Raw genomic sequence first — 23,724 nt, forward strand, 5'->3', positions numbered from 1 at the left:
TTCTCAAAAGGTTTTTCTCCCTCCTCTGCATCCCAAGCAATCAATTTAGAGGCCGTTCTCTGAGCACCTGCACACCAGAGGAAAGGGAAGCTCACTGAATAATGCCCTGACATATGGCCACTTCATAAAATCTTACCATACATGTTCATTTCCTCTGACTATGGTAGAGTGTAGAGCAGTGGTTCTCAGCCCGTGGCCCAATCAGACCACAGCTGTGGACCATGTGATATCCTCAGGGCTATACAGCTAGTACATATATTGTGTGGCTGCAGCTCACATCGCACATCGAGAGCTGTATATGTGGCCCACAGTGGTAAATAGGTTGAGAACTGATGGTGTAGAGCATGGACTAGAGAGGAATAGCCAAGACCAAGGCCCTGCAGTAGGTTCCAAAGAGAACCTCTGGCAGCAAAGCTCCTAAATTTACTTCAATTTAAAAAGAGGCAAAGATAGCATGGGGGCAGAAGCAATAAAAAATAAGGAATGCTTCATGAATTTGCATGCCATCCTTGCTCGGGAGCCATGCTCATTGTCTCTGTATTGTTCCAATTTTAGTAGATGTGCTGCCGAAGCAGTAGCAGCAGAGGAGATGCTGTAATCACAATCAAGTACATGGGGTAGTGACTGCATTAATGGCCAGAGTGAACAGCATCAGTAAAAGATGCTGCCTTTTTTCTCTCTCTCTCTCTCTCTCTCTAACTAGGGGCATCAAATAATCCTCTTGTCTCTTGAATAGAGGGATTTTCACTCTAGTAATGCACCAGCAGCTGCTCTTGAAATAACCACACAGAAACACTCTTTGAAGGCATTGCTGTTGGTAGCTTCTGATTGCTAAGGGGATGTGTCACCATTCACCTTCAATGACTGTGAGTCAGCCACAGCCTCTGTACTAGGAGAGGAACTTTTGGAGCATTCACTAGTTAAAATTGAAATGTTCGTCATCACAATATGTCGGGGGGGCAGTGGCGTTTGGGGAATCAGTAATCTACTTAATTTCAACAGCTGGTCTCTGATTTCCTTTTCCTCTGCAAAAATAAAAATAAATCCCTTGCTGGTGCTGAGATGGTGTGACATAACTGGAAGGTTAGTAGAGGGAATTTAATTTCACAACACCTCTCTGATTGGCCAGCTGGCTTATGGATCTTTTCTGTTATTTCGTACTGATTAGTAATTGGATTAACTCTTGGATCTCATTCTCTGTCTCTGACACAGGAAAATTACTTTCATCCTGCTTTGAAAAGATAATTCCTGGGGACTCCTGGGGAAAGGGGATAAAGAGCTTTTTACCTGTAGGTTACCATTTCAAATCCATCCTCAAAGGGCAGTGATCAAAAGGCATTCCCATCCAACGTCTCTCCTTGCAGGCCTACGTAAAATGAGTTGGTGTTCGCAGTCTGATTTCAGTTCCATCTCACAAAACCACCATAATAACTGACCTCTTTGCTCAGTGGAACGGGCAAGGACTAGCTGAGCATGGAGAGAGCATGACCTAGAGGAGGCATTTCAAAAAATTAATAAAGAACGTGCACCCTCCTGTGGTTCAGTAGGGGATGTTAGTATCTGTGCTATAAGACCCTGATTTGGTGAGGAGTTGAGTGACCTTACATCTCACTGAAGTCAGCTCTAAATTCAAAGCTTTTCACAAGAATCATATTAACCATTTCCAGGTAGGAAAGAGATGGGTGATGGGAAGTCTCATCCACTAAATAAAGATTAATGATCAAATCACTAAAATCCCACAATCATCATCCAGCAGTAATCCCATGCTGTCTGTGACATCACTTCCAGATGATATGGGCCAACACAACCAGATTATGCAAGAACATAACAGCTACATTTATCAGCAACTTCCCATCATGCCCCCTCATGTCCCATTATATCTGCTACGTATCAGCAACTTCCCATCATGCCCACCTCATGTCCCATTATATCTGCTACGTGACAAAGACCTCATGATAGATATTGTGAGGCACCCTTATCCTGAATCAAGAAGCACATGAGGATTCTGAAAAGCTCCTTCAGTTCTGTCATCTCTCCCTCCTTCTTCTTCACTGATGGCCTTTGCTGTACTTACTAGTACTTACTGGCGCAGTTAAAAAAATTACTTTAAAAATATAACTTGTGTATCCAGGTCTGTGAATGAATGCAATTACAGAAGTAAGGCAAACAGCATAGACCGTCTGATCTAGAGTTCACTAGAATCCAGAATTTAGGCACCTAAATCCCAGATTTAGGGGTTACTGCAATCCACAAAACATCTGTAGGCACCTACACTTACGCAGTGCCTGAATTTTGAATGTAAAAGTTCCCTAGTTGCCTAAATTTCTTCCTGAAGGCATGCACGCTACTGCCATACAGATGCATGCATATCTCCCAACAAGCCCCACTGCGATCCTAAAACCACATGTGAAGATACGGGTTGATCCAGCTAACTTGCCTGCATGGCCTTATCTGCTAGGATGTTTTGTGCACAGCTAACTCCCCTAAGTGGGTAGCGTTCTCACCCAGGATGTGGGAGATGCCACTTCAATTTCCCCCTCTACCTGACAAGATGGAATTTGAACTGGGGTCTCCCACCTCTCAGAGTGTCCCTAATCACTGGAGGATGGGATATTCTTATGTGACTCTGTCTCAATCTCTCTTTTTGAAGTCTTTAACTTTGTATTAATTAAATATTATTCCTTAAAGTCACCATCTTCAATCAGGTACATGTGGCCACAGCTGCCCACTTCAGAAATGCAGAGACATCTAAGGACTGATTTTTCAGGTGTGTACAATTTCCAAGGAAGTCAACAGTGACCACTTACGGTAATCACAGGTCTACACCCATTTGGAGTACACTCACTAAGCAGCTCTTCTGCTTTACAGTGGGCTTTGTATCTCCTTAACTGGCTGCATTTTAATAGGGACTTTTTTTTCCCCAGAGGAGTTCATTATGATTAATATTTTATCAGTGAATTCCAAAGAAATTAACAGTGATTTGCCACTTACTGCAAATTACTTACTTACTTACTGTTGCTGATCATTCTAGTGGAACGTGCTACCTGGGTATTTAAACATCTCCTGATATTTTTATTTAAGAAATAAGGAGATACAAGACTCATTAAAATCCCACAATACAGCTTTCACCTCCAGAAATGGATAAAGGTTAAAAAAGCATCTTTACAAACATGCATTTGTGTGCAGAGTTTTATACTACATGGAAAAAAAATCAACACCAATTTTAAAAGTGCTCGCAGCTCATTTAGAGCAGTAGTTTTTTAACAGACTGGTCTGGTAGCCAGAGCATTCTGTTAAGCATCCTTAACTCATACGGGAGACAAGGGTGTCTGTATCTCACAGGAGGGATTTAGGCCCAGATCCTCAAAAGTATTTAGGTGCCTAACCCCTATTGAAATGAATTAGAGTTAGGCAGGGCTGTCCCTAGGAGGGTGCGGAGCCTGGGACATAGGTAGCGAGTTTCTAAACTGCTGGGGGGAGGGTGGTACTCTGCCCCCCAGCTCTGCCCAGACCCCCCCACCCTTTTCCCCAAGGCACCCCTGCCCTGCTTCCATCCCTTCCCGCCCTGCCCTGCCCGGTCCCTTCCCGCCCCTTCCCCACCCAGTTCTGCCCCCTCCCCTGAGCACGCTGTACCCTCGCTCCTCCCTCCTCCCCCCCAGCACCTCCTGACACCACGAAACATCTGATCCGTGGCAGATGGGAGGCACAGCGAGGGAGGGGGAGGTGCTGATTGATGGGGCCCGCTGGCAGGCAGAAGGTGCTGGGGGAAGGGGGAGGTTCTGGTAGCGGGCTCCTCCTCGCCCCCCGGCCTGCCTGCCACTTGCCTCCCCTGTTCAGCTCCTCACCCCACTTGCCCACCCATCTCACCTCCCCACTCGTGAGGCCCCCCAAAGTGCGGGGCCTAGGGAAGTCGCCCCGATCCACCGTACCCAAGGGACAGCTCTGGAGTTAGGTGCTTAATACCTTTGAGGATCTGGGCCTTAGCACCTCACCTTTGACATTCAGTAGTCTGCAAACACTTAGGCCTGGTCTACACTACAGGGGTAAGTCAATCTAAGTTATGCAATTCCAGCTATGTGAATAACATAGCTGGATTCGACGTAGCTGAGGTCAACTTACTGCGCTCTCCTGTTGACTTCCCTTCCTCTTCTCATTCCGGTGGAGTATCGGAATCGATGGGAGAGTGATCTGCAGTTGATTTAGCGGGTCTTCACTAGACCCACTAAATCGACCCCCAGTACATTGATTGCCGCAGTGTCAATCCCCGGAAACTGTAGACATACCCTAGAGAACTCCATTGTCAATATTTTGAATATCAGTCTTATAAAACTGCCATGGAAACATACTAGACCGGCCACATTTATTCTGCCACCTCCTTATGTCAACATAAGTTGTGTGGAGATGGCAGCTTGAGACAAATTGCAGACTCGCATAATACATTGCCGATGTGATAAAGTGCATTTATCATATGTGTCTCCCTGTCTCATCTGGCTCTGCCCAGCAATCCATCTCCACTGGAAGACCTTGGAACATTCCAAACCTCTAAGCAGCTTTAAATATCTGCCATTTTTAAAAAAAAAAAAAAAATTACCTTGCTAGAGGAATATTTCCTTCTTACTTTTCCAAAAGTGGAGCTTCTCTCCCAACATTACACCTGTCAAAGATAAGGGATGAATGATATTTTGTCCTACATGAATAATGGATTTAATGTCCGCTTTTTTCTCTCCAGAAATATGACTTCATAACATTTCATTTATATCATTGGAAAGATAGGCTTCCCAACTTCATAATAATGGCGCTTCCTTCTAGAGTTTGACGTTTGTGGACATTGAAACAATGACATTTATGCATTGAAAACTATATCTCAGCAAACTACTGTATATAGTTTGACTCATTGTTACTCAGCCAATGCTTATGGGTGGAGGGGTACCAAAAAATCCCAACAATAAACATTCCCTCTCTAAAACATTTCTAGAGTAGTTCTTTTCTGTAAAATATGTGGCATACAGAATACATGAAGGTGCCAATCAAGCCAATAAAAGATTTGTATCACACTATTATGTATTCTTTCACTTTCCATTCTCTTCTATACACTTGACTAGTGATTTTAATGCCCAACTTCATACACCTTAAAATGGTCCGATTTTGAGAAAATGTTGAATACCAGTGCTCTTATAAAATCACTAGTCAATAATCTTGAAAACTGAAAATCTTGCCCTCCCATCCAAACTCCCTCACAGTAGGCCTGATTCTCCATTACTCTTTATGTTGTGTTGACATTTACACTAGTCCGAAATGATGTGAAATGTTACCATTATGATTTTGCAGCACTTTTTCACCTTTGATGTAAACGACTACATAATCACTTAAATCTAGCTTTATAGTTAATAAATTTGTTTGTTTATTCTACCTGAAGCAGTGCATTTGGTTTGCAGTGTGTCAGGAACTCCCCTTGGGAGAACAAGCCTGGTACATATCAATTTCTTTGTTAAATTGTCAAACTTATATAAACTTTGTGATAAACTCAAGACAGACAGCTGCAAGGGCAGGGTAGAAAACAGTCCCAGATGGGAAAAAGGCCCTCCTCCCTATCAACTGAGGAGGGGTGACTACAGGTCCGTCAGGTTCAGCTGAGATGGGGTTACCAGAGATCAATTAGGATCAGCTGAGAGGGAGTTACCTGAGGGCAGTTAGTATCAGCTGATTCCAACTAAGGGCTGCATCCTTAACTCATACAGGAGAGTTAAACCCTCTGCAGTTGGGGAGAGAGGGAGTGGGGAAGTCAAGCTGCCAGTAGGCAAGGAGCAGCAAGACAGCAGGCCTCAGCAGGAGGGGAGGCTGCATTCCCTCCCCTAAGGGAGAAAAACAAGCCTAAAAGATTGGCTGAGAGAAGGAGCGTACTGCCCTTGTGCAGCCAAGAGGGACTGCTTTATCCCCAAGCCCATCTTGCCAAGGCTAAAAACAAGGCTGAGGCTGGTGAGACTGAGAAGGCCCTGTGATGGGTTGGATCACAGAAACCCCCTTGGGAACTTCCAACTGATGTGCCAAGACTACTTCTGCCCCTGCTTTCCTGCCTTGGCAGCTTAGGGCTTCAGTGCCTTACCTGGTTTGAGCCAGACCCGCTAGCCTGCTGCAAAGGTCTGAATCACATCCTCTAACAGCTGTAGTCTCAATTGAAAGCAGCTTACAAAAAAGTGTTCCTGTCTTTAACACTCAGATACCCAACTCCCAATGGGGTCCAAACCCCAAATAAATCCATTTTACCCTGTATAAAGCTTTCCCCCCCTACTCTTCCTCACATGTTTATATCAATTGCTAGAAGTGGCCCACTTTGATTGTCACTACAAAAGTTTTTTTTTTTCTCTCCTACTGGTAATAGCTCACCTTACCTGATCACTCTCATTACAGTGTGTATGGTAACACCCATTGTTTCATATCCTCTGTGTATATAAAATCTCCCTACTGTATTTTCCATTGCATGCATCTGATGAAGTGAGCTGTAGCTCACGAAAGCTTATGCTCAAATAAATTTGTTAGTCTCTAAGATGCCACAAGTACTCCTGTTCTTTTTATAAGGTGCAGAGTGACAGAGAATCAGGATCAGTATATCTGCCAGGATTTTTATGAAGTCTCTAGTTTAGTAATATGATTAAACTGATCAACCATTCCCCCTCTAAGCTGAAAAGCTTTCATTTCACTGCCGATTGTTTTCCAAAAATAAAATCCTTCAGCTTTATCGTTTTCTTACAAGAAATAACTAGCAGATGACAGATATATTTAAGTGAGGAATCTGAAATGCATAGTTACAACCAGATTCAAAATCTGAAATGAACATTATTAATCACAAAATTGACTTGCATAATCAGCAAAGTTAGAAAAACACAAGCAGTGCAGTCTTGTCCTCAGAACAAGTTTTTATTAACATTTTGCTTTAACAAACATTGTAGTATGAAGGCATCATTAGTTTAAGTTTTCAGATGTATGGCATAGACAAAGGAAAAAACAACAGATTCATAAGGAAATTCAGCATGTAAATCTCAGATTAACAAAAAAGAGACATGTTAACCTATTTAGCCACTATATCATATATTTTGCAAGCAATAGACTACATTTATTTGCATTTAAGTAAAAACATATTTTTGATCAAGAAAATTACATTTTTCTGGACTTTCCTTTATATCACAAATGTCAGGGTAAGGCAAATCCTTGATGAATCGTATGATAAAAACCCCCTATTCCCCAAGAAAATATATCCAACATATTCTGCTAACTTTGTAATTTTAAAAGCAAAGCAGACATGCACTGCATATAGAGAAATATCTTTTTCAATCAAATGCATAAAGCAGAACAGTGTTAATTCACAATGAGGCTTTTCAGCGCACCATAGAAAGATTTACAATTAGCTGTAGTGAATAATATGTGACCCGATATTACAGACAGTGTCTCAGACATCTCCTTTGTAAGCCTGTATGAAAGGAAACTTGTCCGTCATCAGTGCAATCGCTAGCTGGAGGAAAAATAGATTGATGCTCCTAATTGTAGAATAAGCACTTTTTTCAATTGGAACAATGAAAGCATATTCTAATATTTGGATGCAAACACCACTAATTTAGGGGTTCTATTTTCTATACAGAACATATTGTAATAAAAATTTTAGTTGTTAACCAAAACCCCTGTTATAGTGGTATTAATCCATTTCTGATATTTATTCTTCTACAGAGCCTACTCTCTACTTCTGTAGCTCCAGCAAAATCAATAGTGGCTGCATTTAGGGTGCACCAGTCCAGCAATAACCAAAGAGCTCAGAATCAAATTGCCTAACTGTGCATACATCGTTTTATTAATTTTTTTATTAAAAAAATCTTAAACAGATGCAACCCCAAAGCCACATTGACAAAAAGCAAGGAAATCAAGCTACACACTCATGACTGAAAATTGGACTGTTAAGATTTAATCATACATTTTCTTACTCTACACTTCCTGCCTGTGCTTCACACTTGCTGCAGAGTCCTCAGGCAAAAGTTCCACAGCTTCAAAGAATCACTGCTGTTAAAGAGAACCAAGGATAAACGAGGGTAGCAATGAAATTACTATCACGGGTTATAAGGAGTCTCTAACCTGAAGTATTTATGGAGTTAATTATTTTTAATATCAGTCAGTACTGCCAAGGAGTTTAAGGATTGTCTTGTCTCTCTGTATATTTTTGAACACACCTCTTTAATCAGTCTCTCGCATTGATCTTCCTTGTCTGCTCCTTGCTGAGCCTGAATCTCACTAACGTTGAGGATACACAGCTAGCAGCAGCCTGCAGTTCTCTAGTGTTGTACGTGGAAGACTGTGAAAAATCATACATGTACAACTTCAGAATTAAATACATAGGACTAGATCCATGACTTGTGGATATTGCCCTACCTCAACCACACTCAGTGGAGCTGTGACAATTTAAAACTGAAAATCTGGCCCACACAGTTTCCCACCAGACTTTAGAAAGCTTACACCAATTGACTTTCCAAATGCTTTATGGAGGAGTTTCCCCTAGCTCTACAAATAAAGGGAGCCCTTCAATCTTTGTCTTTTTAAAGAAGACACACAAAAGGAGGATTAACATTATTGTTACCCAATACATTTATTTTTTCCCTCAGAAACGGTATCAGTTCTATTATGACAGGCTATTTAAAGAGAAATCATTTGATAATGAAACATACCGTATGTGCATCATGCAGATACACAAGCTGCTGGTCCTTTGACTGCTGCAATTGGAATCAGCCAGAAACAAATGTAGGGACAGAAGGAAAATAACATTCAGGGGTGTGTTCCGTGTGGGGCCCCGAAGATATCTTCGGTCAAGCTAACATGAATGGAAAAGGAGAGAGGCATAGAAGCATCTAAGGATAGGGGAAGGGATGTCCAAAATGCATTCTGACCCCACACAGCAACTATAGTATAATCCTGGCAGTGTTTTAACAGGCACTAACAGGATTAATTACATCTGAAACCTAGTTTCTTTCAAAGCTGATCATGCTAAAGTGAAATATCTACTAGCCTCCAAACAGAAATCCAAAAGCCTTGGAAGTCCCCACCCCATGTTCCCTAACAATGCCACAGGAAGTGACTGCAGACAATGCCCTCCCCCCCCCCAGGGGTCATCAAGTGGCTCCAGTGCTAGAGGTACATAAAATCAGCTTATTGGAAGATGTCAGCCACTCCTAATGGCCACACTCCCAGAGACAAATCTGCAGGTCTTGTTTTAGATCCCGGTTTGTCCCATCATTATTTCCAATCAACCTGCAAATGCCAGCAGCCGTCAAACTGTTTATATACATATAGGGCTCACAGTTATATCAGTGTGAACTTGGCACAAATCCATTGATCAGAATAGAGCCAATACATTTCAATCTCCTCAACTTTTTTTTTTTTGCATGCCAGTCAGTAATCATTTCAGGATTGGGGGAAAGACCGTACATATTCAAACAAAACCAGAATCTCGGAATATTTAAAAAAAATATTTTGCAGAACATCAGACCCTGGACACATGCTGTGTGTTCCTTCAGTCTCGTGTATCAATTTAATTTACGGTACTGTTGAAAAAATGTACATAAGCCCTCTTTTCTGAATGCAGCACTTGCTGGCAGAACAAATGACATATGGTAAAACATTCTTAACCAAATAACTGTTAATTGCATTTTTAAAAATCATGCATATGCAGTAAATATAATGAGGGCTGACACAAGGTACAGTGAAGTTGTTAAAGCCATAAACTATATTTAAAGATGTGCTGGATGCAGAATGCCTGTTATCCTCCATTACTCACAGGCTGTGCAAAATATTAGTTGCCCACAAGTACTTTAAGTACCCGCTTAAAATAATTATTTACTTTTAGAAGTGCAAATTCACTAGAAAAGAACAGAATCGATGTACTAACTGCATTACTTTGCATCACATGCTGTGCTATGACCAGATACAACGCAAAGGATATGCTAATCATACTCAAGATTTAAATAGATCAGCAATGGGCAACAGATGTCTCCATTCTCCCAGTGAGGAATACAGCAATGAGGCATCCTGAAGCATCCAGATTTCCAAGTATATAGTGTGAAGCTTAGGTTGGATTCTACTGTGCACTAGGAAACACTCCTAGCTCTTTTATTATCTCCATAGTGGCAGGGGTCATTGTTCTAAAAGCTCTAAATATTTTGCACTGGCGCTTGCAGTCAGGAATTCCTGACCGATGTTGCTGGAGTTGGGCACTGTGCTATAACTTCACTATCAATACAGGGATAGTTTGGAACAGCTGTTCTTAAAATTCCTAAGATACACAGTGTTCTGTGGTTTATGATGCTTTGTGGCAGTCCACGTCCTCAAGCCAAAGCCCCAAATTTATCCCAGAGAATCCAAAAAAATCCCATTCCCACCAGTTGCTTGGATGATGTCCCCTCATTTGGAAATGAGATTCAGAGGCTAGTGATAGAGTGTGTGTGTGTGTGTGGGGAGGGGGGGGGGAGAATAAGCATCTCCAATATTACCCAGGACCTAGAAGTTGCTATAATTGCCAGGACAATGCAAAAGATTGCTTGAAGTGGGACATCATGACCAAAGTAGGGAAGCTTTTTTTAAAAACAGATTTACAGAACAAAATGCAATTGAGAATTAAGAAGAATTAAAACAAAGATTCATTTTCCCTTATCTCCCTGCCCCTCCCATCCCATAGGGCAACTTCCGATGCGCTTTCTGCCGATAGTTAGAATGATGCCATACAATGCTAATGACTGCCGTTCATGTTTCACCCGATTGTTCTCTTCTCTCATATTGTTCCTCTGTGATGGGGAGAAAAAAAATGATATAGTTAATTCAATCAAAATCAAAAGTTTTCAGTGACCCAAATGGCTAGCTGGGTCTTTTTAATACAGTTTCCTCATGTCTCTGTTGCCAAACACACGTGCAAAATATGGGAGGCATGTAACAGCAGTAAAATAAGACACTATTATTTCTATAGCATCACATGTGTGGACAGCACTTTATAAACACATAGGCAAGCAAGGTGCCATGGAAGTATTTGATAACATAGTCCTCAAACAGGACTAAAATAAAGAGGCATGAAGCAGCTGTGATTTTGGCACTAGCAGCAACAAAGTAGGCAGGAACCAACCACGGTGATGTTATGGCTGTAGTCCCAAGCATACCTGTATGAATTAATGGTGCTGATGGCTGACATTATTGTGTAACAGTGATTAGAAATTCAAAAATTCCATAGATTCCAAGGCTATAAGGGACCCTAGTGCTCATCTAGTCTGATATCCTGTATAGTACAGGCCACAGAACTCCTCCCAAATAATTCCTAGAGCATATTTTGCGTTTTTTTAAAAACAAAATGCTGAATAATGTGTCTTATGTTTGTTGACATCAAGGACATAGTAATCATGCTAGAGTTCTTAGGGATTTTTGATATGCATTTTGGGAATAGTGTATAGAATGCTCTTAAAATAACAGTAAACCACTGTCCCAAAGATATCTGCTTGGTCCTAAAGATCCTAGAGAGTTCAGAGCCTTTAAAGTTTAACAAGATGATCGATTTTTCATTGTGTGGACCTGGCTGCTTGCAATCAAAGCAGAGCGGCAGTATGGTTTGGGGGACCGAGCAAACAGCTGAACGTAATTCATGCCTTAGTTTTAATCCTGGATCTGTCATTAAAATATTACAGAGACTGGGCAAATCACTTCACTCCTCCGGCTCAGTTTTCATCTCTGTAAAATGGGGGCAGTACTGCAGTACCTCACACTGGAATTGAGAAAATTAATTAGTTGAATGCTAAATACTGTATTAATGCAAGCTTCACTTTCAGAGAGCAGAGTTTAAATGATCTCATCCCAAAACATATGCATGTACTAATTTTAGTGAGAAAACAATGTATGAAAGACAAATTTCTTTCCATTTATGTGAAAGCAGTTATAGCTGATAAATATATTTTTAAAATCAATGACGGTATTAGCCTTTTAATCTATTTTTAAATGGTAAGCGTTTTAACAGAATGCATAATCAGAAGCTAAGAAAAGGTGAAAAAGAAAGGGAGAACTGCAAAAGTAATCCTTAAGATGTTTTTTATTTTTGCTTCACTATTTTTTAATGGGGATCCCATCAGCCATATTTTCTCTCTCATGCAGTATAGCAGCATATTGCCAATATACTGACAAGGACAAAGGGGTATACACTGTAATAAGACCTTGCTTTTTAAATCTCTGTGACACAGCGGCTGCTGTTGTAAAGCTTCTATATTTGGTCTTGAGCTACATGAAATCCCATTACGAGCATAAATAACACATCTTGCTATATATGATATTGGCATCTTATAATAGCCCTATACAGGGGGAGAGGTGTGTAGTAATGCTTTGAAACTGTATATCTTCAGCAAGGATCAACATTTTCTTTTGTAATTGGGATGTGCCAGGGACTTTTTATCTCTAGCATATTACTCATTTTTATCGAGGAGTCAGACTGTTTATTGTCTATGAACATAACTATTCTTTTCCATTTTTGCTGCAATAACAATTGTGCACTCATGCAATGGCACCATCATTCAGTATATAAAGCAGTAAAGCTCAAAAAGGCAGCCAACTGACTTCAGCCTTGTTTTACAGGAGTCTAGTTAGAAGAGACGTTAGGCATTGTAGAGCCAAGGGCATAAAAGCCTGATGACACAAACTTGTTGTTCCCAGAATACAGATTTCAGAGAACTGAACTTAATTCCAACTAGTATAAATTGCTTTTTATTTTCCTAAGCAATGACCAAAAAAAAAAAAAAAACATTCACTCAGTTACTTTTCCATTGCTAATATTGCTGCTATCTGGGTTCTGCTGATCTAAGACCATACACATCTAAATACATTACAGTTGCAGAATGCTATTATATTATTTATGTGACAATTAATGTCACATAATTAATACTTTCCCCCATTTTGCTTTTTCTAATGCTGTATATTCTAATTAAGGTGACCAGATAGCAAGTGTGAAAAATCAGGACACTTTTTTGGGGGACAGCAGGGGATGGGGTGTAATAGTTGCCTCTGTAAGACAAAGTCCTGAATATCGGGATGGTCCTGATAATATCAGGATATCTGGTCACCCCAATTTTAATCATAGTATTTAGATCTGTTGTAATAATTGGGCCTAAACATGAGATCTACTGTAAAAATATGCAAAAATTTATAACATGTCACAATAATCTATTAAAATAAACATTGATGGGAAAAGGTATGAAAAGGAGACAGAAAAACTAAATGAAAGGACCTAATGATGTAGTTAAAGGATTATGTTAAAAATCATTCTTAGTAAAAACAGAAGATGTGGAACTAGAAATTAACAAACCAAATTGTGTGAGTCTAATATTAGCCTAATTGGCGGACAAAATAATGAGCACCTGGCCTGTTCCATCCACCACTCCCTTTTTGGGTCCTGAAAAAAAAAAAAAAAGACTTTGTGGGCAGAATATGGAAGATGAGAGAGAGAGGCTGCTGGAGCAGCTTTACCCCACTGCCACTCCACTGGATAGCACACTGGACCTTTTTCATCCTAATCCTGAGGGATGTCCTGACCAGACTAGGCCAGAGAGATGGATCCACATGACATCACCCTCCCTACCAGCTCCAGCTGAATCCCAACCGCCTCCTGGGATGAAACAGGACTGGACTTTAAGAGCAGCAACTTCAGCTCATCTCAATTAACGTCTGCTCTTTTCCCCAATAAGACCATTGTTGCCATCTTGGATATCATCTAAGGAACTATCAAACAAAGCTGTGTGTGTTTCTTTCTAAAAATTCTCTCCAGCTAAAGGAACACGAAATCTTGTTAAAATGAAAGCCTTATTTAATGCTTTGCATTTCAAATGCATTAACTGTTTTTCCTTCTTTTCTGTATCTTTAGTAAAAGATTAAAAGGGTGTTTAATAGTGTGTTTGCTATGGTACTAAGCAGGCTGAGGTCTCTGTACACCAAATCCCAGACCTTGTTTAACACTGTTTAATATTAAACAGTGATTGGGTCATGTTTACACCTTTGGGCCATTAATACAACAGATCTTTTTTTCCCCAAACGGAATCTGCATGGATATGCATACTTGCAGTGAAACACTGGTCATAGGAGACTTACCTATTTGTTAATCTTCCGGCTGCATTTCTGAAAGTTCATTTATACTTTCAACCTGACTATTCATTTCAGCTGAAAACAAAACAATAAGGTTGTCAAACTTCAGGTCAAGTTCATCCTGGCAAGTAATAGCTGCTCCTAACCTAAGGGAATAGAGCTCTAAAATATCTTTGCTGTAAGTCTTTGTAGCTTTCTCTTATATAAGATCGTCTTAATGGTTTCCTTATTTAATGTAGATTATGAACAGTTCTGTAATAAGATACACATCAAAATTATTAGAGAACCTCTGAATCTAGATTCCCCCCAGACTTTTGGTTAGAGCTGAATTTTCTCAAAGTCTCTATAATAGCCCAAACAAAAATCTTGGATTTGAACACCTTAAACTTTGGGGAAAGTTTGGGTCTGGATTCTGTCCTGAACTTCAGAATTTGGACCCATCGCTAATTACATCACAATTAAATGCTGATCTCACATTTTTTAATGGTTTAAATAGTATAACATTAAATAATAAAAAAGCATCACATGCTTTTCATTAAATATAAAAAACAAGGTATAATTCAAAAGGAAGGCTGTCTCACTCTCCGTATAGTGCCAAAGGAATCACAGAACATATGGCACAGGAGATTTGTTCATGAGGTCCTAGCTATGCTTAAATAAAACGGGATGATTTCAACATGCACTCTCAGCCTTTGTTCTGAACTGCTTTATTTTTGTGGGTTTTAACGAGACTCTTTATGGTAAACCCATTTTTGTCATTTACATTTATGGTAGAGTTTAAGTGTTTGGTATGGGCATTTTTGTGCATCCATTGCTGACAGTTGGAGTCTCTTGGGAAAACTGTAGCATCCAAATGAAAGTTTTGAAAACTGAGCAAAAAGGAAAAAACTGTCCTGCTTCAATGTCGCGGGGTGTGAAGCTCCTTCTGACTCAATATGTCAATACACCTGGTCGGGTTTTGATGAGTTATTTGTGAATGATTCAACATTCATATTCAGAACAGATGCGGTAATAGCTCCTGTGGTGTATGGAATGAATGTGTAATAGGAAAAGTATCCACTCCAGATTATGGAGAAATGATGCAACATGTATTTAGTTATGGTTTGTGGATTATTCTTAATAGGCTTTTGCATAGCAGAAATGAAATGCATAATCAAAAAACATTAAGGAAAGGAGCCATTGTGCATGTGCAATAGTAGCTTTTTCAAAACCTCAAAATGTCAGCCAATTTAATGTGGTTGTTTTTCTGAGAATACCAAAAGACCTAGTTCATACTCTAGACTAATTACTTGTGAAATTTAATTCATTTCATTTTTAATTAAATGGATGTTTAGTTATATCAGACCAAAGCATCAAAAACCGGTAAGCCTGCCTTCATTTTTATTCCTGTGACAAGCAGCCAATCATCTCCTTGTGGACTGTGCAATCCTGCTCAGATGTGTGTGTGTGTGTGTGTGTGTGTGTGTGTGTGTGTGTGTGTGTGTGTGAGGGGTGCTGATGGGGAGATATACTTCACATTTCTCAGCAACCTCTTTGGGCAATTATGGAGCAGCACTGCAGGCTTTGACGACAGTCCCATCCAATCCTCCTAGAGCTAGACTGAAGGTTGTAACAAGGACTCGAGGATTACAGTGCAGAACAGGGGAGCTCCACAGGACTTTGCTTGGGGTGCAGAATACCCACCAGTGAGAAAAACAAAGCCCTGCATGGACACAGTTCAGAAACTGTGTAAATTAATTTCACTCCCAGCCAGAAATCTTGACTGGAGGTTCTCTGCCATAAGCGGACATTGTCAATCCCCTGGACGAAGAGGATGCAGTGGATATACAAATGCAAGAGCAAGTCCTGAGAAGTGCTAAGCACCTGTAAATCTCATTGAAGTCTGTTCCTGAAGTGGGGCTAGCACACCCTGCTGTAAGAGCAAGAGTGCTATCCCAGTTCCCTTGAAGTTATTGGGAATTTTGCCGTGGACTTCAATAGGGCCAGGATTTCACCCAGGGTTGGAGAGCTTCTAAAACAATCAATGGGTCACACTACAGTAACATAACCTTACAAGTGTCATGGAGGGGATAGGTTAAGGGCCTAGGGTGTTTTGTTCTATGTACCAAAAGGAGCACCTTGTAAGTCTAAGGCTCAGCCTCACAGGGCAGGTTGAGAATTTCAGTGAGGTTGAACATAAACTCAATGAACATCAACTGGGAAAGGGATTTTTAAAAAAATGAAGATGGGAATTACAGTGTTTCTCTGTACAGCGTCTCCAAAATTGTCCCTTTCAGTTTTTGTGGGTTTGGGTCACTCCTCTGAGTCACTAACACTTCTCCCCCCAGCAGCGGGCTCCTTTGTGGCTCTCAACATTACTAGAGAAAGATTTTCCCATAGCTGGAGAAGTGAATGCATTCCCAGTCAGAGGAGAGAGGGAAAGCTTCAGAATAACCAAGCATATGGCCCATATTACGGAAAGCACGACAACCGCCATTGGCTATGCTAGTGTGCCTCGGAGGTGGGGCATCCTCTCACAAGCAATGAAACTATTTGCTATAGGGCAACTAGTCAGGAGTGGCAGTTGATAATCTAAATAGAGAAGATGGATAAAAGGGGAGGAAGAGAAACCTCTTGATGGTGGTCGTTTTTTCCCCCTGAAAGATTTGTGTGTGTGTGTGTGTGTGCTATATTCCCAATGAAAGAAAGGTGTTGAATTAAGCCAATAATTGCAAACATCATTAGTTTCTTCAGATAATTTCTAATAAATATTTAATCCTTTTTATATATTTTTATTTATATTCCCAGATTATTAAGGAAGGAGTGCGTTTATTTATGGTCAGAGTAAAGTTGTTGTGTTGTGACAAAATATTCGTTTCTTTCTTTTTACTTGAGAGTAACTTGCTTATGTTCTTTATATGGATGGTGTAAGATTTGTGATGTCATTAACTGTTTATTTCCTTGCTTTTAATTGCATGGCTTTTGCAAATGATGTGACCAGGAAATTGAAACAAACTGAAACTTTGAAACAAAGTTGGTGGTTTTGGAATTTCTTAAGGTATTTTTTCATTTTTCTCTTATTCCTATTGTGTCAGTAAATCAAGATGCAGGTATTTTTTTTTAAACTGAAATAAAAGGAATGGTCACCATATTATTAAAGCAGTGAAAAGAGTGAGCAAGCTAATAATGGCTGGAAACCAACATCCATATTCTATAAGTAAGCTGTTGAAAATGGCCCTTTGGATGAGCCAATATTGAATATTTAGATCTGTATATCTAAAATATCAGCCTTTATAAAGCACTTATCACTGTGGAATTGTACCTGAAATTACAAAACAAGAGCTAGGATGCCTGGGGGTAGCTACTAAAATCTTTATATGTTTTGAATTTTATAATGGGATAAGAAACATTAGACAGTTCACAATTTTTTTAAAAAAAGGAGCCATTTTCACACACACACACACACACCTTAGATAAGGCATCTCTACTAGTTCTATGTATTTAGTCAGCATGTTAGATTTGTTTTGTGTGATATTAAAACACCAGACAACCATTACTTGAAATGTTTTCTGTGTCACATGGATTTTCAACTGTCATTGCCTCTGCAGAAAGCTTCCCTTTCCCTTGTGCTGCTCCTAGAAAAACGCCAAAGGCGAGAAAACATGTACACTATCTTATTTATGTATAATTCTCAGATTCAATATGTGCACTTTCTTTTGATAATCCACTGGTATGTTCTTAGCTATATGGACTCTGATGTTCCGTAGTGGTAGCCATTAAAGAAAAGGGCACGGGATGTAGGGAGAGGACATGGTTTAAAGGAATTGCTTAAAAGTCTACATAGATCTGTGCTTTTTTTTTTTTTTTTTAAAGTGGGATTGTTAAAACCACATCATGTGTGATTTTGCCTCCCTGCCATTCTTTTCTGATCATTTTTGAAGAATACCTTCTGTTCATAAAATGCATTGTAGGATGTGGACCTAATCATACATTTAAGGTTTCTCTATCTAGCAGAGCAAAAATAGATACACACTGAATAGTCATACACAACCTAGAATTGAAATGTATGAAGAAGTATTTTATGGCTGGAACTCAACTTTTTTCTCTCTTCTGCTTCAGGCTTGTCTGGAAGCTCAGATTCAATCTCTTAGCAATATTATAAATGAAAAACATAGAAGAATTGCTTATGTTGTTTCATTCATGGCTCTCTCCAAATTCTACCAGTTAGTATTGCCAAGAGACCAATTTTTAGTTAATTTCCATTATGGCACTTTGGTATTTGGTGGCAACTATAAAGCTCATCATACCTACCCTTTGGCTAAGCTACAAGATTTCAAACGATTGGTTGTTAAGCAATTGAGAGAATTTGGTAGTTATTCTGAGATAGCAAAGTATACCGAACATTGAAACATTTCAAAATGGAACACCTTTAAGAGGGAACAATTTATCTCTTCAACAACAGAGACAGAGAAAGCATTCTAGAGTCATATAAACAGCAGTCCCCTCACCCTTTTGATAGAAGTCTAGGGAGGTTTTTTTTTGTTTGTTTGTTGTATTTATGAGCTTTGAGGTTATATGTTTATTCTGTCCAGAGACATGTATGTACCACTAAGGCTGCTTCAATGAATTTGCTTTGCCATGGTACCTGCCAGAGAAAATGCATTGTGATGGAGATTTTATTCTCCTCTGCAATGCCTGCGGTGACAATGTTAATCTTTTAAGTAGCCTTAATTGCACTATTTATGGTGGTACTGTGAATAAACACAAAAGCAGCAACCAATGAAGCAGAGAATACAAAACAAGAAAACATAACCAAGAAGCAGCTTGACAGGGATAGACTCAATTAGCCATTTGGATGGGGAAACAGGCAGCATCTAAGTGTCCATGTCTGAGCTGTCACCGACTACTTTGGTAGAATCCTTGACTTAAAAATCCTTCAGTGAACCATAATTTTAGCACTTCCTCCTCCTTCATAGTTGTGAAAGTTAGCCTCCCTTCTAGATGAATGAAATGCCTGTAAACATCTGTGATTTTATAGTTTGCATGTCAGTGAAGTCCTGAAGTGACAAGTTTGTATGCATGTTAAAACGTCAGGACTTCTCCTGAGAATTCTGGATAGCAAATAAAGTTTTTCCTTGGAGGTTTGTTATACACCAATGAGCCTAAACTTTCCACGCACTTCACCCATCTCTGTCTTTGACTCTCATGATGGACAAAACCATGTCATTCTAATGTTGAGGCATATCCATATTTTGCCAAGTGCAAGAGTGAAGATGCACATTCAAAGTCACTAACCAATTTCTTCCAACAAAATCAGTGTGAAATTTGGATTAGCATGAAAACACTGTTTGATCAATGAGGATACACTGAATGGTCTTATTAGGGTCTTGCTACATTTTTGAACAGCTTATAGAAAGGGCTACTTAAAAAACAAAAAGTCAGAAAAGCAATCATTCTGCAGTCAAAGCATCAGGGAGAGATTTCAGATGTTTCCTACTGAGACTTCCCCAACATCTGATGTGTGTGTTTGGGATCCCTGCTAAATACCAACACATTCTGACCGACAGTTGATGCTTCATGCATCAGACTTTTCCTCCTTTAAAAGACTGTCTATTAACCAAATAAACTAGACATGATAGGACAGGCTATACCTTGACTCCCAATTTCTATAACATTTAGAGATATCTAGTTGTGCTGGTATTGTCAGGCACTAAAGATGTCTGTGTGAAGTTCACAGGTTCTCTCCCCAAAACTCCCATTAGCTAGCCAGCATGCCTGACTTCACTACACTGAAGAAAGGTTTCTGTTTGAATTTCAGAAATTCTCCTGTGTAGCTGGTAGGCATACAGCATTACTGGCAGCGTGCTGGGAAAAAGATAGAGCTAAATTAAAGAAAAGACTCTTGCTAATTAGGGCCTGGTCCAGCATGGGTGAAATCAGTGGGAGTTGAGGGCATTCAGAACTTCAGAGCTGGCATGCTGCATCTTGCAGGATTTGGCCTACAGAGAGACACTGGAGAGAGGAGCAATAGTAGCAAATTAAAAAAAAAAAAAACCAAATACCTCACAAGAACTATTTCCATGTTGTCTCTTTTACTTCCTAATTTCACAACAGAGCTTTCAAGGAGTTCTGGGTCATGCTTTATATTGCCAGTGTTGAAAATCATTGTCAGCAGCAATGTTAGGACTCAGTAATCCACAGAGGAAAAGGTAAAGGGGGATTTAGAGCCTTTAACACAAACAGCAATTCTGCTGCAGGACTTGTAAAGTGGCTCTAGCCTCTATCTATTACATTAGCAAGTTTTCCAAAGGACTGTGAAGCTCTTGTCTATGTAAATCTTCATTTTGTTCACACTAACTTGCTAGTGTGTGTGTGTGTGTGTGAGAATGGTAAGCATTCATTATACTGACATGCCGGTGGAACAGGTATTATTCCAAACTGCTTCTTTCCTGCTGTGCAATAAAATTGAGTGCCACAGAGAAATGAGTCCATTTCACATAAACAGCTGAATCGGATCAAAACAAGAACTGCCTCGACAAGCAATTTGTTCCACAGTTGTTTTTCCCCCCCTTTCCCAGTTTGATTGCTGCTGCTCAGAGCACAAACAAAAAGGTGTATTGCAGGGCTTCTAGCAGGAGATGAGAGATACTAAAATGGAAGGAGCCTGGGAGATACCACTTTCAATTTCAATTACCAATTGTACTACTGACAGACTAGATTATCCTAACTCTCTTTGTAGGCTGGTTATATTACTAGGGAAAGCAGTAAACAAAGGCAGGCATACAGTACAGGAAGGATGCTAGGATGTATGCAAAGTGCCTCCAGCCAGCTTTTAAATACGTAACGCAAATATTTGCTCAGAACTTGGAAAATCCCGTAGGTATTCTTTTTAAAATGTTCTCTGTGGTTACAATATGTCAATAGCTCCAAGCAGCTGAAGTTAAATACAAATTATTTCTTTGAACAGATGAAGTCCTAAATTCACCTGCAGTTCACTAAATTAAATGAGAGATGTGATGCATGAAGGAGAATACCCATTAGTATAGTTTTTACAAGTGTGTGGGTACAGAAAAGAGACACCTGGGTTGATTTTTCATGTTTTCTTGATAATCTAATAATGAAAAGGAATAAATAGACCTCTTCACCCAAGGTATTATGACCTATACATAATTTTGCATCTATACACATTGAAGATACTAGGTAACTATATATTCTTACAGACCATTATATAGTCAAACCCATGAAACTCGTTATTACCAGATGTGAATAGCTCAATTAGCTTCTGCTATGCTGAAAATCAAAGCTTTGCTATACAGATATTGATCAAATTATACATGGAGGAAAATTTACATGGATGCTTTAAAATGAAATAAAATCAATTCGGCAAGTGTCATGACAACTGCTCACACACTATGGATTTGATCCAAGGGCCACTGACATCACTAAAGTGATTCCTAATGGATTTTGGATCTCTGATTGAAACCTCAATCCTGCAGAGATGTAGGTGGACCGTTGCACCCATGCATTACTCATTAGAGGGTCATGGACTAAGTTCATTTAAAAAAAGTTTGCTTTAATTGCTTACATTATTAAACAAACAATTCCAAGATGAATGCCCCCACTACGATATCAAAGACATAACATAATGCCTGCTCCTCCATTCCGAGAACTCTACCCTTCTTCCTGGAGAAACATTACATACATGTTTACTTAACACATGAACCCCTCCACATTTCTATTGTTTTTTAAAAATGTCCTGATCCTGTTTGAGTTATCCAAGGCACATATTCAGAGGAGTGCTTGCTCCTTTCTCATACATACTCTCTGCTTACTTGTGGTGAAGAAACTGGACCAACCCCTGACCTGGCCAGCAATTTAGCATTGTAATCCTGCCCCACCCAAATTCACACAATGCACATTGGCAGCCCTGGCAATGGATGGGCATTCGGAGGTGGGCTTGGGATAGGGCCTGTGTGTTTCAATGTGTGTCATCCCTTTTTCCTGATCCAACTGCTTCCTCTTTCTTGGATTCTTTCTACTTCTGGAATATGTGGATCAGGTGGCTGTGCAGGTATAGGTCCCCAAGGTAATGGTACTTTGAGGAAATTTGGAGTCTATTTTGGGAACAAGAGAAAAGATGGCAATAATAGGATGCACCGATTTGAATTTATGAAACCACATTGATTTAAACTGTGAAAGGCTATAATGTTATAAACATAGAATTATGATTTAAATTTGTTCCAAATCAAGTCAAAAAGTCAAAATCTTGAAGATGTTCATGAACCATAAAGAAAAGATAAAGAAAAGAGAAATCAGTTTAGGTCCACTGATACATTTTTAATTTTATTTTTTACTCTAATTAGCGTAAATTTCTAAAAGAAAAGTTATTTCAAACACAAGAGCCAGAAGTGTTCATTTGCTGAATGTTGAAATGGGATGTTTTGATAATTCTGAAATTTTTTTCCAACATTTTTTCGAGTCAAGAAATTTGTTGGAAATGGACTCTTTGCCACAAAAGATTTCAGTTTTGACTTCGGGACTTTTTAATGAAAAACTATTTGATTGAAAATTCCTGACCAGTTCTGATGAACAAGTTAACTAGAGCTGAGTGAACAGTGCTTACAATAATCACTTAGATTGATGAATAAATTTGCTACAGCTGTGTTCAACCCCCTTTTTGAGGTCCCTTTGTATATACATTTCAATTGATAAGTTGTTTCCAGACATATTAGCTGACAGAAACAGAACATTTTAAACATATTTTTCAGCATACTTGTGGGAAAGTGAATTTGCAATTTGTAAACATGAATTATCAGCAAGAACATTGATTCCCATTGATCCCACCAGGCAAGAGAAATACACCATGTGACCTGCCTGTCCAATTAAATAGCTCACTTTTAAAATTCTGAATTGTGTGGTTTAAATCTGGTTCCTCTGAGATCAAGGGCAATGGGGCCAGGATTTCACTCTGAATATTTGCAAAAAGCACACTTTCTAATGACCGGAGCTGACTTGGAATTTGTCACAAAACTCTTTTTTTTAAACTGGAAAATCTTGACGCATCCAAAGGATCTGAAGGTCCAGGATGGAATTTCTGGTCAAGTGGAGACACCTACCTCAGAATAGCCAGTTGGTTAGGGTATTCACTTGGCATGGGAGATACTTGGTTTCAAACCCTTTTCTGTCTGATTTGAAGCAGAGATTTGAAACAGGTTCTCCAACAATCTAGGTGATTGCCCTAAGTACTGGGCTATAGAATCAGTTTCTTTCTGGTCCAATTAATAATTAATTAATCATCATATAAAGTGGAACAGCTCAAACAGGAAAGATTTAGACTGATTCTATAATCTGGTGCTTGCCATGGATGTGAGGGATCCAGGTTCAATTTCCTTCTCTGAATCAGGGAGAGCTGACATTTGAACCTGGGTCTCCCACATTCCAGCTGAGTATTCCGGCATGAAAATCAGAAGATATCGTTGGAGATTTTTAAGAGCAGGGTAGACAAATACCTGTGAGGGATGGTCTAGATAATACTTAATCCTGCTATGAGTGGAGGGGACTGGACTAGATGACCTCTTGAGGTCCCTTCCAACCCCATGATTCTATTTGTGT

At 39.6% G+C, this 23,724-nt stretch overlaps 1 protein-coding gene and 1 non-coding gene across 5 annotated transcripts in view; both read right to left on the bottom strand.

The window, feature by feature from the left end:
- Positions 1 to 472: 472 nt before the first annotated feature.
- On the bottom strand, positions 473 to 577 carry LOC119854115. The gene has a single exon (XR_005292355.1). It is a non-coding gene; the product is annotated as a U6 spliceosomal RNA (small nuclear RNA).
- Positions 578 to 6,896: 6,319 nt separating this feature from the next.
- MACROD2 (mono-ADP ribosylhydrolase 2) overlaps positions 6,897 to 23,724 on the bottom strand; it is a 1,347,099-nt gene continuing 1,330,271 nt past the window's right edge. For 2 of the 4 annotated variants that reach the window (XM_043512065.1, XM_043512066.1), the window contains 3 exons: positions 17,661 to 17,747; positions 14,140 to 14,208; positions 6,897 to 10,814 (listed from right to left, as the gene is read on the bottom strand). In XM_043512065.1, the coding sequence (XP_043368000.1) occupies positions 14,147 to 14,208; positions 17,661 to 17,747 (149 nt within the window). In that variant the 3' untranslated portion in view covers positions 6,897 to 10,814; positions 14,140 to 14,146. The remainder of the gene's footprint in view (positions 10,815 to 14,139; positions 14,209 to 17,660; positions 17,748 to 23,724) is intronic. The other 2 variants (XM_038394327.2, XM_038394325.2) reach the window with 1 other exon arrangement.

This window comes from Dermochelys coriacea, chromosome 3 (genome assembly GCF_009764565.3).
Source record: "Dermochelys coriacea isolate rDerCor1 chromosome 3, rDerCor1.pri.v4, whole genome shotgun sequence".
NCBI classification, from domain to species: domain Eukaryota; kingdom Metazoa; phylum Chordata; order Testudines; family Dermochelyidae; genus Dermochelys; species Dermochelys coriacea.